The 14979-nt window shown below is 31.6% G+C and overlaps 1 protein-coding gene across 1 annotated transcript; it reads left to right on the plus strand.

Annotated features, from left to right (window-relative positions):
- The first annotated feature begins 264 nt into the window (after nucleotides 1-264).
- On the plus strand, nucleotides 265-3426 carry LOC124834016 (flavonoid 3',5'-hydroxylase 1-like). The gene is made up of 2 exons (XM_088091796.1): nucleotides 265-1210; nucleotides 2638-3426. Exons 1-2 carry the CDS (start codon nucleotides 320-322, stop codon nucleotides 3262-3264), a joined length of 1518 nt encoding a protein of 505 aa, XP_087947922.1. The 5' UTR covers nucleotides 265-319; the 3' UTR covers nucleotides 3265-3426.
- Nucleotides 3427-14979: the final 11553 nt, after the last annotated feature.

The raw sequence follows: 14979 nt of genomic DNA on the forward strand, positions 1-14979 counted from the left end.
ACCACCTACTTCCACTATATATGATAATATTTATTTAATATCTATTTCATTTAAATTGGTTTTTAAAATATATCTTTCAAACAAATATTTTCCAGATTTAGAAATCAATTACTATTCAGATTTAAAAAATTTAACATTTAGATAAATATTCTATTATATTAGATTATATGAATTGAATAAAATAACAAATTCCTCTATACAAAACATCTCTCATATCTCATATTTACAAAACTTCTAAAAGTTTCCAACAATATCTATATATATATATATATATAGATTACTCAATTGCACCACCTTGCCATCTTCAATTGCAAACAAGATGACTTTTGATGCAGTCTTTCTCAGAGAACTTGGTGTTGGGGTTCTCATCTTCTTGTTATCACGCTTTTTCATTAGATCAATCGTCAGAAATTCTGTACATCTACCTCCAGGCCCAAGAGGATGGCCAATTCTTGGTGTTCTACCACTTTTGGGTAGCATGCCTCATGTCACACTCACAAACATGGCCAAGAAATATGGACCTGTCATGTTCCTGAAAATGGGAACTTGTGACACTGTGGTAGCCTCAAGCCCGGATGCAGCCCAAGCATTCCTCAAGGCCTTGGACCATAATTTCCTAAACAGACCCACTATTGCTGGGGCAACCCACTTAGGGTACAATGCACAAGACCTAGTTTTTGCAAACTATGGACCCAAATGGAAGCTCCTCAGAAAGCTAGCCAACCAGCACATGCTTGGTGGGAGGGCCCTTAATGATTGGGCACATGTGAGAGCAAGTGAGGTGAAACACATGCTAAAAGCCATGTATGAGTGTGCCAAAGAAGGGGAATTAGTAGTGGTGGGTGATTTGTTGAGTTGTGCAATCACTAATATGGTGAGCCAAGTTGTAATTAGCCAGAGAATATTTTCAAACAAAGGGTTGGAGTCTAAGGAATTTAAGGAGATGGTGGTGGAATTCATGATAATTTCTGGTGTGAACATTGGTGATTTTGTACCTTGCATTGCTTGGATGGACTTCCTAGGTGTGGTGGGAAAGATGAAAAGGCTACATAAGAAGTTTGATGTGTTTTTGAGCAAGATTATTGAGGAGCATATGAAGTCTTCTCATGAACGTATAGGGAAGCCAGATTTTCTTGATGTTGTGATGAAAAATCTTGAAGATCCTTCTCAAGAAAGATTGAGTTTCTCCAACATCAAGGCTCTATTATTGGTACATGTCTCTTTCTTTTACATCTCTAATGCTTTACTTTTCCTTTTTTTAATTACCTATGAAAAAGTCAAAGTTTATTGATAGAAGTTTAAATATATTTTTAAACCTTGCAAAGTTTATTACTAAAATAAATAATTACTAATATGTCTATATTAAATTATAATAAAAGACCTTACATTAAATTAAAAAATAATTGAAAATTGTATTTAAAAGTGAATTTTTGTGTTGTGAGTAAAATAATGGTTTGTTTGGGAACTTGAAGTTTTGTTACCAATTTAATCTCATTTAGTAGAAAAAAAAAGTATTTAAACAGTCTTAAACCTTAATTTCTAAACAATACGAGACTACTACATCTGATAGAAACACCAACCCATATATATATATATATATATATATATATCGGAATCAACAATATTCAAACATAGTTTCTACTTTTTTACATATATAGTTTATATATATATATATAAATATGAGTTTGGTTACCTTATTATAATTTTATTAATATATATTTTCTTGATAAAAAAAATCAATCATAACATATTTGACATAAATTATCTTTGGTTATCGAGTTAAAATAAAATATATACTTGAAAAGCTTATAATAGGTGTCATGGATTACAAAAAGATAGGGCAAATGATTAATGTATATTCAAAATGAGAATTTATGTAATCAAATTTCTGATATTATATTAAGAAGAAAAAAATTGAATGAAGAGGTATTATTTAAAAAGTTTGAATGAAAATAAGTTTGAATAAAGTCTTTACCAATTAATGTTCTGCCTGGGAAAACAATGATTTGGATTAAATTGTTATTAGATAAGAAGTGAATTGAGATTTTGGATGTTCTACTCTTTTTCAAGTCTCTTTTTTTATGGAATGTAATATTTGTGTTAGAGTTAAAGAAGATGAGCCCTTAAAGTGTTAATCCTGTTTTCGTTTTCTTTTTTTTTATTAATATTGTGTATATGAGTTGAGATAACCCTATTACTTCATTAATTTACATTTTTTTTGCTAATAAAAATACATATTATTTAAAAATTTAATAATTATATAACAGCAAAATATATTAACAAATTGAATATAAAAAAACAAAAATAATTGATTATATATAATATTTAAAATATCTGAAAGTTAAATTATTTATTATATAAAATACTTATAATATATAATAATTATATTCGATTTTAATAATTTTTGAATGAGATGATTCACTGTACAAAGTTTATGGTGTGTATGGTTGTTTCCAATAAAGTTATTAAGCAAACGTGTCTAAAAATATTTTTTATTGAAAATGTTGGATTGGCAAGATATTGATTTGAATTAACCTCAGCATACATAAGCACAAATGTACATCATGATTTTGTTTGTCGTTAGCTGTGACTTTGTTTTTTTTTTTCTAATCATAAGATGTATGTTTTGGTGTGAAGAATCTGTTCACAGCAGGCACAGACACATCAACTAGCATCATAGAATGGGCATTAGCTGAAATGTTAAAAAACCCTAATATTTTGATTAGGGCACAAAAAGAGCTGGATGAAGTAATAGGAAGGCAAAGAGTCCTTGTTGAATCCGACCTACCCAAATTACCATACCTTGAAGCAATCTGCAAGGAGACATATAGGATGCATCCGTCTACACCCCTCAGTGTTCCTAGGATGGCAACTGAAGCATGCAATGTTAATGGGTACTACATCCCCAAGAACACAAGGCTGAATGTCAACATATGGGCAATAGGGAGAGACCCCAATGTGTGGTCAAACCCATTAGAGTTCAATCCAGAGAGGTTTCTCAGAGGGAAGAGTGCAAAAGTTGATCCTACTGGAGTTCATTTTGAGTTAATTCCCTTTGGAGCTGGAAGGAGGATTTGTGCAGGCTATAGAATGGCTATTGTGGTGATTCAGTACATTTTGGGCACTTTGGTGCATTCTTTTGAGTGGAAGTTACCTAATGGTCAAGAGTTAAGCATGGATGAGGCCTTTGGACTCACTTTGCAAAAGGCAGTGCCTCTCTCAGCCATCATTAGCCCTCGTTTGCTCTCAGATGCTTATGTTTGATACCCTCCGTAAGATGTCTCTCTTTATATATGTATTTATATTTCATCTCTTGGACCATTTAATAAAGTTACAAATGTTGTATGAAGTTACTTAAGGTTGAGAATCAGAATGTATGATACCTCCATATATGCAAAACATTACTCTCTTTATATATGTACTTATATTTCTACTCAGACATTTGGAACATTTCATAAAGTTACAACAGACGTTATATGAAGTTACTGTTAGAAAAATGACACTTAAAATTATCTGCTTTTATGTGTTTTCATTTCACGTGAATATTACAATTTAAAGGACAAACATGTGGGCTTTCATCTTCTAGCCATAATTTCTGTACAAAATACAATACTATAATGACTATAATTATAAAAACATAACATCCTAACTATTTTGGGTAAGTTCGAGTCACTTCAAACACATGCACAATTTTTTCTGAGATATCGTTTGGTAGTTGTTTTTCTAATCCTTGTCTTCACTTCATCGTTCGGAGGTGTACCTGCCAAAGGTTCTCCGATGCTTAAGTTAGTGAGATGTCTGTACGGGAGTTCAGTGTAATGGTATTAAATGCATAGTAAATGTGATCACCTACCTCTTACCTTTGACCTATATTTATAGTTTTTTTGCATGGGCTTGAGATTAGTGAAACCTTAATCACGACCCAATCTCAACCCAATACCTCTAATTACCATTTACCTTAATCTTTGTAGAAAAACCTGTGTATTGACTAAGGTCGGACATCTCTACTGCTGGTTGTTCGGTCTTGCCTACTGTTTTTGCCACGTTCAGTCGCTACTTAACTATTTCCTGTTCTCTAAGGTCGTCTAGCTTGCTAGGTGTGGGGTAAATGTATGGTCGTCTGGGCCATACAATACACTAACTTTGTGACTCTTGCTCTCTGAATACATTAAACACTACCACTCATAATAATTGTCTAATAACTCCTAAATTTGTTCCAATAAAACTCTCTCATCAACTTAAATTTTTACTTCCTTCATCCCAATCAACTTCCTGTATTCATGGAACAATACCACAGGAAGTGGCTTTGTGTACCTGTGAGCAATATACTCTCTAGTTCCCACATGTTCTAACTCCACACTTCCTTCCTTTATTTTTTTCCCTAAAAAAATGAAATTGGACATCAATGTGTTTGCTTATTTCATGATTGACCAAGTTCTTTGCTAGCTTAATGGCTAACCTGTCGTCCACTCAGATCACAATATTCTCTTCTTGCTTCATCTCTAGTGTGCTTAGTAGATTTCTAAGCAAAACAACATGACACACACTCTAAGACACTACAACGTACTCAGCCTCACAGGTTGATAATTGTTAACACATCAGCAAGTGTACCGAATCGTATCAAGTAATATAAAATGGTAAGACCAAGTATCGTATCCCAAAAGACTCACGGCACTAGACAGTCATGTAATACGTTAACTAATTAAGACTTAAGAACAATTTCATTTGTTCAGAATGAAAAAGTGCAAAAAAAGTAAATATGAATGCAATTTAATCAATTGGGACAAGACACAAAAGTGTGAATGGATGATTTTGATAATATGAGATGAGTATGTTGTTGGGGTTTATATTTCACCATCCTTACTCTCATGCATATAAGAATTCATCTTCTTCATTCAATTGTTAATGTCACTATCTAAATTACTTAAAACCCGATCCCTCGACGAAGAAAGCCTATCCTTAATTATTAGACCACAATCCCTTGCATCCCTAATAATTAATTTTTCATTACGAACAATAGCTCAAGACAACCAAACCTCCTATCCCCATCACTAGGCAATATTGCTTTTGGGAGAAATTCTTTAGATTGTGGTTTCTAGGTATTTCCCAATAACAAAGAAGACCATAAAATCATGCCATGAATGATCAAAACATAACAAGCATAGAGCAAAGGAGAAAATCCCTAACAATTAATGAAAAATCATATAATAATTTAGAACAAATTCAAATACATGAGAGTAGGTTACATCTTCCCCAATATCAAATGAGTTTAGTTCTCCATAATCATGGAGAAACTAGGTGTGCAATGGAATGAAAGTGATAGAAAAACCCTAGAAACTGAAGAGGAGAGCTCCCGCATCCAATTCTGCCTCCAGAGAGTGAAAAAATGTGTTTCCGCGTCTCTGCTGCCCAAAGATATCAACCCTATTTGTGGATGCACCTTCACTGAAGGTTTGAGAAACAAAAGCCATTTCAGGATCAACTAATTGATTATACAAACACGGTAATCAATTTGTTTTTCAAATAACTTTTGAAAACCAGCTTTAGTGCTAATTGTTAGAAATAATGAGACTTGTTTCTCAACACCAAGAGGGAGGCGGGGGAGGGGGCGGTGAATTGGTGTTTTTTTAAAAACTTGCACTTTTTATATCTTTTTCGCAAAGTATAAAGTTCTTAAAACCTTTCTTGTGTAGTAAGCAAATATGTGTGCAATGAAACAGTAAATGCAAATGTAAAGAGATAAATGAGAGAAATTCAAACATAGTTTTTATCTTGGTTCGACCTCAATGCCTACATCCAGTCACCCTTCCAATCAACCACTGATTGAAGGATATTTCACTATAATGATTGGAGAATTACACCAAAAAGTAAACACATTTCCTACTCAAACAATCAAATATAGAAACAATTACACCTAGAAACACAACACCCCACGGTCTTGTTGCAGAAACCCTTTGAAAATGCCCTCTTAAAGTCAAGAGCACATCACTCTTCTTCCTGATGCGCACGTCCAGGGAAACAGCAAGTCAAAGATTGCAAATCTTCTCTCCTGATCAATACAGATGCACCTTCAGTCGTACTAATGTGATCAGTCAATGTAATCCACAAAGATGCCTCACAAGAATTCTTCAAGATTCTTCAAACTCTTCACGTTCTTGATTCTTGGAGTGTATTGAGTAATATGTAAACTTTCTAATATCAAAACAATCAAGTATGAAAATGTTAGAATGATCAAAAGTTACAGAAATTCAAACAATGCGTCAATATATAGTTTTCATCAGTTCTGATGCAAAATAATCGATTAGGTTAGTAGTGTAATCGGTTACATAAAAATTGTTGTAACAATATTACAACTAACTCAGCTCTTAATTGAATGTACAATTAATGTAGTCAATTTGCATTAAATTCTTGGTCAAACATATTTAAAAATATGACCGTTATAGCAATTAAGACAAGCATGAAATCAGTTTTCAAAGCTTAACATACTTAATTGAATATACAACACATGTAATCGATTAAGCTTAACACTTAAACACATTTTGAAAACTTTTTCTTCCCAAAAACTCATCACAACACATTTGAAAAAGATATTTGTAAACACACAAATTTTAAACGATTCAACACCTAATGTAATCGATTCAAACTAGTTGTTTTGCCATAGTTCAAAACATAAGTTGTCTGATGACCTTAATTGATTACTACAACACTATAATCGATTATGTCATGCAGATGTGCTTTTGTGCTTGTGGTTTTCAATACACATAAACATACAATGTGCATACACAGATATAATCACATCATAATCACAATAGCATGCATAAACCACACAGTATGTCGAACATATGCATTTGTGACAGTATATGCATTTATCACAATAAGCATGTACAAATTCACATATGTATAACAACACAAAAAAACTTTTTTGTTGTGACATTACAACATTCATGTGTTGTTGCTATTAATGTGTTGCCATCATAAAAAACAACATAATAGAGATTGGGTTCAGCTATCACATTGCTCCCCCTATGAACACCAACAATAGCAGTTTCACTGCACCAGATTTTTTTCACTCAAACAGATTTGGATAGCACAATTTGAAGGCAAACAAGTGCAATTCAAATGGTTTTAGGTGTTGAACGATAGAAGGAGCACAAAAGGAACCTAACAAAGGAACTACAATGGATTAAACAAGCAAGAAAACTGAAATCACAGATTAACTTCCAAGTTTCAGCAAACTGTTTGATAAAATGCAAAAGTGTTGGATAAAATGTCCCAATGAAGTGCTTTTTATGACTTTATTACACTTCTTTTTCTGATTTTTGGGCTTCAAAACTGGATTTCACGGTTTTTAATTGCTTTTTATGACTTGATTACACTTCTTTGATCATGTAATTTCGTTTGGAAACACTAAATCATCTTTTTTCCAATCCATAATTGGAAATTAAACAATGCAAAATTTCAAACAACACTTGGAAATAATTTTGCACCAGAAAAATGGTTCTAATGTGGTGGTTTAACCCAAAATTGCTTGGAAGTGATTCGGCTGCTAAATTGAGGTATCAAACAACTTTGTATCATCATTTTAAAGATGTTCAAACATTGAAACAACTTAGAAACATATTGCAATACCAAATCACTGGTTCACTTCCATTTTAAAGCACATTTTGATGGTTTAAAAGGCAAATTTGCATATATGTTGGAAAATGACCAAATGAATAGTGCAAACAACTTTGAAATGGCAATTTAAACTTGCTCAAACGTTGGAAATGCACAAAAACAGCAAGATTCAACAATTCACTCTTGTTATAGCCTATTATGCAACAAAAATGCACCAAAATTACCACCATAAATCAGATTTTAATGAATCAAAATTGGACAGCAATTGCAATGACTCGAAGAAAGCCTAACACACTAGATCTAGCTGAAGATAAGCAGCTAGAGGATGTTAAACACATAATACACATTCAAGGATAGCAAGCACGGTGAAAAAGCTTGACAAAAACATTGGATAGCAAGTGTTACTGGTTTTAAGGCAACCAAGCTATGCTAAATGCATTTCCTTGCTTTTAATGGATACCAGAAATGAAACTTTCTGCAGATTTTATGAAAACAGAATCAAGTTCAAACACTTTAGTTCATATCACCAAGGCTAGAACATTGCCTCATTGCCTCATCTAGTTGATATATGCCTACACATGCATATGAACTCACTTTAAAACGAAAATCAAAGCTGGAACAGATCAAACCAATTGAAAATAGAAGCAACACTACATCAAGATGCATATAACTAGACAAATTGGATTTTTAGATTTAGGCTGAACTGAATGAAAAACTAATGAAATTCATCGTTTAAAATGTCAAAAAAACATGTAGGAATATTGGAAACACAATCACAACCATAGGAAACATGAAATCAAGCCAAACAGAATTGAAAAAAAATTCAAAAGCAGTGACAATATGGAACAACACAACAAGGAAGTCAAAAACTAGATGAAAGAATGGCTTAGCTCTTGAAGAATTGCGTGGATGTGCTGGCTCTGACTACCAAATGATGGAAGCAAGTTCAAGCTTCATGCTAGAACAACTTCAAATCGTAGAAGGAGGCATCGGAATGGATTGGATGCATGTGAAATTGGTGCACGCAAGGTGCTTATGAAATGGTTCTGTAAATGACGGGTAAGTGTTTGAGTTCTCTAAGCTCAGAAGGTCTTCCAACAGGGAAGGAAGCTAGAGGAGAGTGTCATGAATTGCCACACAACAAGTGATCCAAGAGTATAAAGGTCTGGAGTAAACTCAACAGCAATTCATTTATACTTCAAAGATGATTTTTACAAAGGAGGGGTCCTCTCTTTTATAGGTGAAGAGAGACCTCCATTTCTAAGTTGATTTTCATTTACACATAAAAAAGGAAGTGTACTGGAGAAGCTAAATCACTTGGAGCCCACGTTTCACCCAAGCACACATTAAAAACATGTTAAATGAGAAAGTTGGTCTGAGATGGTTGGGTGCATGGTGGTTCAGGCTGGGCACTGACGTGAACCTGGAAGGCAACCTGGCTTTGATTTTCCAATCTGGAAGCTATGTGCTACAATCTGTACAAAACTCTTTTTCCTCCATCTTTTGATTCCTTTGCTTTCTTTAGCTTGGCAAGCCTCCTAAGTTGATTATGGTCTCCAACCTTTATTTAGGTCCTACAAAATAGTACAAATGTATTTAGGAAAGAGAATCCTTATAAGACTTAGAGAAAAAGATTAAAAAAAAACTTTAAAATTTCTTGTTTCCTTTCTTAGCCTTAGGTTAAATTGCTACTTCTTTCGATGAATTCCCTAAAGGAGTTTTCATCAACTTAACTATTTTATAATATTAAAAATATGATATATCCTATCGTAGGTCAACATTACGAAAATTGGGATATTACAAATATAATTTATAGATATTGTTTAAAATATATTTAACTTCTGTATTCTAAAACTTTAATTTTTTTAGTATTTTAATCTCGTTTTTTTCACCCATATATTATTTTTAATCAAATAAGAGGTAAATTCTATTTTATTAAAAATATAATACAAAAATAGTCATTGTTTTATTAAAAAACAATATAAAAAGGTGGGTTGCTTTCAAAATTAAAATAGTTGTAATTCTAATTTTATTAGAAAGTTAATAGAATTTGAATGAAATATTTTTTCTTTATTTACTAACGTTATAAAGTTAATGTGCCATTTTTTTATTCATTTTCTAAGAATTTGCTATAATTATTTTAAATTAAAAATGAAATAATTGAATTGTTTGAGTAAATTTTTTATAATTATTTTAGTTAAGAAATGGGAAAAATGAACCATATATTTAATTTTTTAAATAGTTTACAACAATGTCAAAATATTTAAATACAATATTTATTTTCTTTTTTAAATTTCATAAATATATTTTAATAAATTTGGATTTGAATTATTGAATTATAGATCAAATAAGTAATTATAATGTGCATTGAAAATAAATTATAAATAATAATGAATTGAAGATATTATATTTAAAATTTCTAGATCATGATAAAAATGTTATGTCCAAAAAATGATCAGGTATCATAGATTTTCTCATCTGCAAAAGAAACATATGACCAAGACAATTTGGGAAGCATGCCAAGTTTTTTAACACATGAGTAAAAGATTTAATACATGTTGCATGATTTGGTCATATACTCACGTTCACAAATATCGATATCAATCATACTTGAGCATTGTCTAAATGGAGAACGAAGGTGACTTAGAGGATGTCACATTGCAATTAGGTCTACCCATTGATGGAGAAATGGTCACTAGAGTGATTAGTGGTGACAAGGTGTCATTTTGTGCACAATTATTGGAATAGATACCTTTCTCAAATGTTATTGAAAAGGAAATACAATAAAATTATCCTAGTTGAACAACAACTTCCAATAGTTACCCGATGATTCAATCGGTAATGTGCTCCCTCAGCATGCATAAGTACATATTTTGAAACTCATAACACTTACTTACGCTAGATACATTAATGAGCAGAGTTCATCTAATGTATCTTTTATTATTGGTTGACTTAAACTTTGTTTCAAATTATAGCTAAGGTTTCGTTGTGTTGGCTTGTCTTTATCATGTTTTGGATCACGAAATAGACTTTAGCCAAGACAACATTAGAGGTTGTGTGGTACCAATGTTGAGCTTGGGAACACGTTAAATGTCTTTCTTCATCTATTAACCCATAAATTGTTGAAGACATTATTGCTGCAAGACTTGATTTTCCGCTTACGAAAAGGTACACATATTTATCTTTTATCTACAAAATTACCTATGCAATAATATAAGTTTGACTAAATTTTAACTTTTCCGATTTAAATGAAATGTGGGGTTGTGCATCGACACAAAGGCAACATCTTCTTACAAGTACAATGTCTCTAATATGAAAGTTGTTAGACGAGTTATATCCCAAATATGTTCTTAATTATTGAAATCATGCTTACATTGAATCTTAATAACATTTTTTTCTTATACTATCGATAATTTTTATAGTTCTTATGGACTCTTTAGAGTAGGGACGACATCACACCATTGATTATTGTTGAGGCTTCTCCAATTAGTTGAGTTGTAGTTTCTCTTATTTGTGTTTGCCATAGTAGAATTTCATCATACTAATTGAGTAATGTACTAATTTGGGTTTCAACAAATATTCTAATTGACTTATTAAACTTAGATCAACTTCACAAAGAAGATATGAGAGGTAGAACAAACAAATATTGACTAGATTACCACCAAAAGTGGATAGCAATATGGAATGATCAATATAATGATCTCATCCAAGGTACTCAATTTAGTGATAATGGTCATTTGCATGACACCACAACATATATGTAATGATTCATTAATCATATTATTCGTTATACATTGCCTTCACAATCAATCTTGGCTTGGTTGACGATGTAAGTTCACTTCCTAAAAGATTTGATCATGTTTTTTTATTGATTTATAATTTTTCATTCTCTTCTCACAATACAACATGTCATGAGAGCCTCATCAATCCAACCTATCAACATGTTGATTTCTCTTCCTATGGTCAACAATTTAATGAGCACAGAGTTGGTTAATATGGTCTACAACAAGCTCCCATGTCTACATACATGGATAATCATCAACACATGTCTTTCCAATCTCTATACTAAGAGGTTTTGTATAGTTCTTAATCAATCATATATTTTTTTTAGTCCACCAAATATGTTCAGAATTAGTGTATTCACCCTTCCATTTGTATACAATATCATATCATCCATGCAATATTATGGGCCAATAACGCCTTCCTAAGGACCCAATAATAAATGTGGAAGCAATGAAGACCAAGCCAATAATGATGATCCACTTCCACCTCTTATGAGCTTCACCTTCAATGAAGGACTTAGAAGATAAACAAGAAGACCAACATGTGACACGTCACCTCATAGATATATTATTTCCCAATATGTAATAATGTTGATATTATAATTTAATTACAATTTTCATTATTAACTTATCTCTTTTTTTCTAATTTTGTAGTCAAATTTAGAACTTCCTTTCTTCCCACTATCCCACAAAATAATAAACCAAATAATAATCTATAAGTATATAAAACTAAACTATGCAATTTCTATGTTATTTATATACCTTATGCCAATATTTGATTAATGAATATTACTTATAATAAATCATGTTAACATATACCATTTTCTTGAAAAACAAATGTTACGACATGTGTTATGATTGAAGGGAAGGGAGTTAACCTCTATTTATTTGGTAAAATAATTAATATTTATTATTATAAATTTGACTTGTTTTTTGACCATTGGAAAATTTCCAATGATTATTATATATCCCTAGGAAAAGGTGAAGGTCTATGTTACACAATTCTTTTATAAAGCATATTATTGACTCTCTTTACACTCTTAAGAAAACCTTCTGGCATTAGTCTTAAAAGGTAGGTCAATAATAATCCTTCAAAGTATCTAAAAAGCCATGTTTCTTGCTCTTAAATGTACTATGAAAAAATCTTTATTCGATATTGCTATTTAGTATAGAAAGTATAGAATAATAACATTTTTCATACTTTATATGTGTAATTATAGCATTTAGAAGAATGTCCTAAGATAATTACTAAATAATCAACATCATCCATGTTGGTTTACTGATCCAATGTGGAACATGTTTGTATAGTCCTAACTTTGAGAAGTTGGGTTTCTTGAGTTAGTATCTAATGTGGCCTTGATATTTATGCTAGTTAACAAAGATAACATGTCACCTTTATAATTTTTCTCTTCTAGGACATGGTCGATGTTAAATTCATTAAAGACATCTCTCAACTTTTTTTATAATATGATAATACATTGTAGTAGATGTTCCTTAACTTGAAACTCTCCTTTAACTTGTCCACTACCTCTTTTTTTATGAATCACTTACGTTCAATGTCCATAGTTCATGTTTGTCCCCAAGTTGTGAGCTCAAATAGTAGTCATACAAAAGTCGTTCTTTCACAATACTAAAAATTTCAAATCATAACAAAAACTGAGACAAATCAAAGTAGAAAATCATCATTTTTTTTAACAAATTTTGGCTTTTGCAAGACTTGCGTAATTGGGAGTCAATTTTGACTACTAGTTGAAAGCCCTGAAAATAGTGTTTGGTTTGTCTTACTAACCTGACCATAGTGGAAATTACAACCTCAATGACTTTATGTCATGTCATTGAAGGGTTAAGAGTCTTACTTATGAAATAAATTGAATTTTGTTTCCTATCTTCCTTATGCTTGAGGGTTAATCTTATAGTTGTTTTGTTCATGATAAAATACAATAAGAAGATTGAGTTTGCTCATGGAGTAATAAGCACTAGTAGAAAGGCAATGTCTCACTTGATTTGCTAAAATACTATCTCACTTTTTTAATCTCACTCAAACTTGGTGCTTTGAGTAGTTTGAAAAATAATTTTTCCTTCTTAGTTAACTTTGGAAGAAAACTACTTAAAGATACTAGTTTCCTATTTATTTGTTGGAACTCTTTGATATTATAGGGGTTACACATGGAAAAAATAACTTCACACTTATATGGATTTGCCTAATCCTTCTTTAGATTATAAAAAAAAGTCAACGAACTATTCAACATTGAACACACACTTCTCAAGATCCCAACACATGTGTTTTTTGTCCTTAGTGAAGACTTTCTTGAGGTAGTGGACATCAATATTATCCAATTTCAAAACCTTCTCATTGTCATACATCACTAGAATGTCTCGAACTGTATTTTTGAAGATTTTATCTAAGTTGCTCCAAAACTCTTAATTAAAGGTTACCTTGTCAAAATAGTTGACCCTTTCATTAATAAACATAATTTTGTCCTTGTCTAAGTGATATATTCTACTTTGGTTGTGCCTAGAGTTTGCATCCAAAACATTGAGTATCTCAAAGCTAAATGCATTGTCCATAAAGGATATGAGTCCTTTAATAATGTTTTACTATGGTTGGTATAGTCAATGAACATCCATTTTTTATCACCTCTTCACCAATGCAAAATTGAAAAGCCACGTAGTGTAGGTAACATCTTGTATGAAGTCGATTTTCAAAAGCTTATGAAGTTTTTGCTTAACTACTTTTGGTTTGGCTCTTGATATGATAAAAAACTTGTGAATGAAATTGGGATAAATTCCTAATATGTCACTTACACTCCATTCAAAAAAGTCGATGTTTTGGGTGAGAATGTCTTATAATTACTTTCATATAAAATTATTAGTAGTTCAACCAACCAATGTGAGTACATTGACCTTGGATTAATCTGAGGTAAAATTTATACATATGTTTGTTAAAGGAGTGATGATTCTTGTTGAACTTTTCTTTCAAATACAAGCCAACTTCTTTATATCTAATTCATGATCCTCATAGGCATTATTTTAACATGTTTACTATGCTGTAGTGGTTGCAATTCTTCTTCCGATATGTTATTTGTCATTTACATGGATCCTTTATGGGCTTACCACCAACTGTCGACAATGATTTTGTTCTTTTAACCTTTACATTATTCAAAAGTGTATGTTGAGAATTTAATCTACGAGCATAACTATTTTTGTCTTTTTAAGATTAAATGAGTATGATGATTGTCTTTTCATTGCTTAAGAACTTCATAGCCACGTGCTATGGACATAAAGGTCCTGAGCTTATTTAGTAAGTATCAAAACCATAAGCCAATAACTTACCTATCTAATATGTATTAAATCATAAGTCACTAATTTGCCTTAGTAGTACCAAAAGTAGTGAGAAAATCTATATATTTCTTTATGTGCACAATTTCATTGGTTAATCTAAGTAAGGGATTCGCATATGATTTAATGAAATAAAAAGCTAAGTGAAGTTTAAGAAAAAGTTACCAATAAAGTACATAAGTTAAGGTACTCTAACTTATGAGTGTCTTTTGTACTCCTTAATTTGCAATATTGATTATGA

The sequence above is a fragment of the Vigna umbellata genome, chromosome 5 (genome assembly GCF_029865625.1).
Source record: "Vigna umbellata cultivar VRB3 chromosome 5, Vumbellata_1.0, whole genome shotgun sequence".
In the NCBI taxonomy this organism is placed as follows: Eukaryota; Viridiplantae; Streptophyta; class Magnoliopsida; order Fabales; family Fabaceae; genus Vigna; species Vigna umbellata.

What these genes read in the sequence shown, in the direction of transcription:
- LOC124834016 (XM_088091796.1), top strand. Translation starts at nt 320, where the DNA reads ATGACTTTTGATGCAGTCTTTCTCAGAGAACTTGGTGTTGGGGTTCTC. An exon ending in ACATCAAGGCTCTATTATTG is followed by an intron (nt 1,211 to 2,637) that starts GTACATGTCTCT and finishes TTTGGTGTGAAG; the next exon opens with AATCTGTTCACAGCAGGCAC.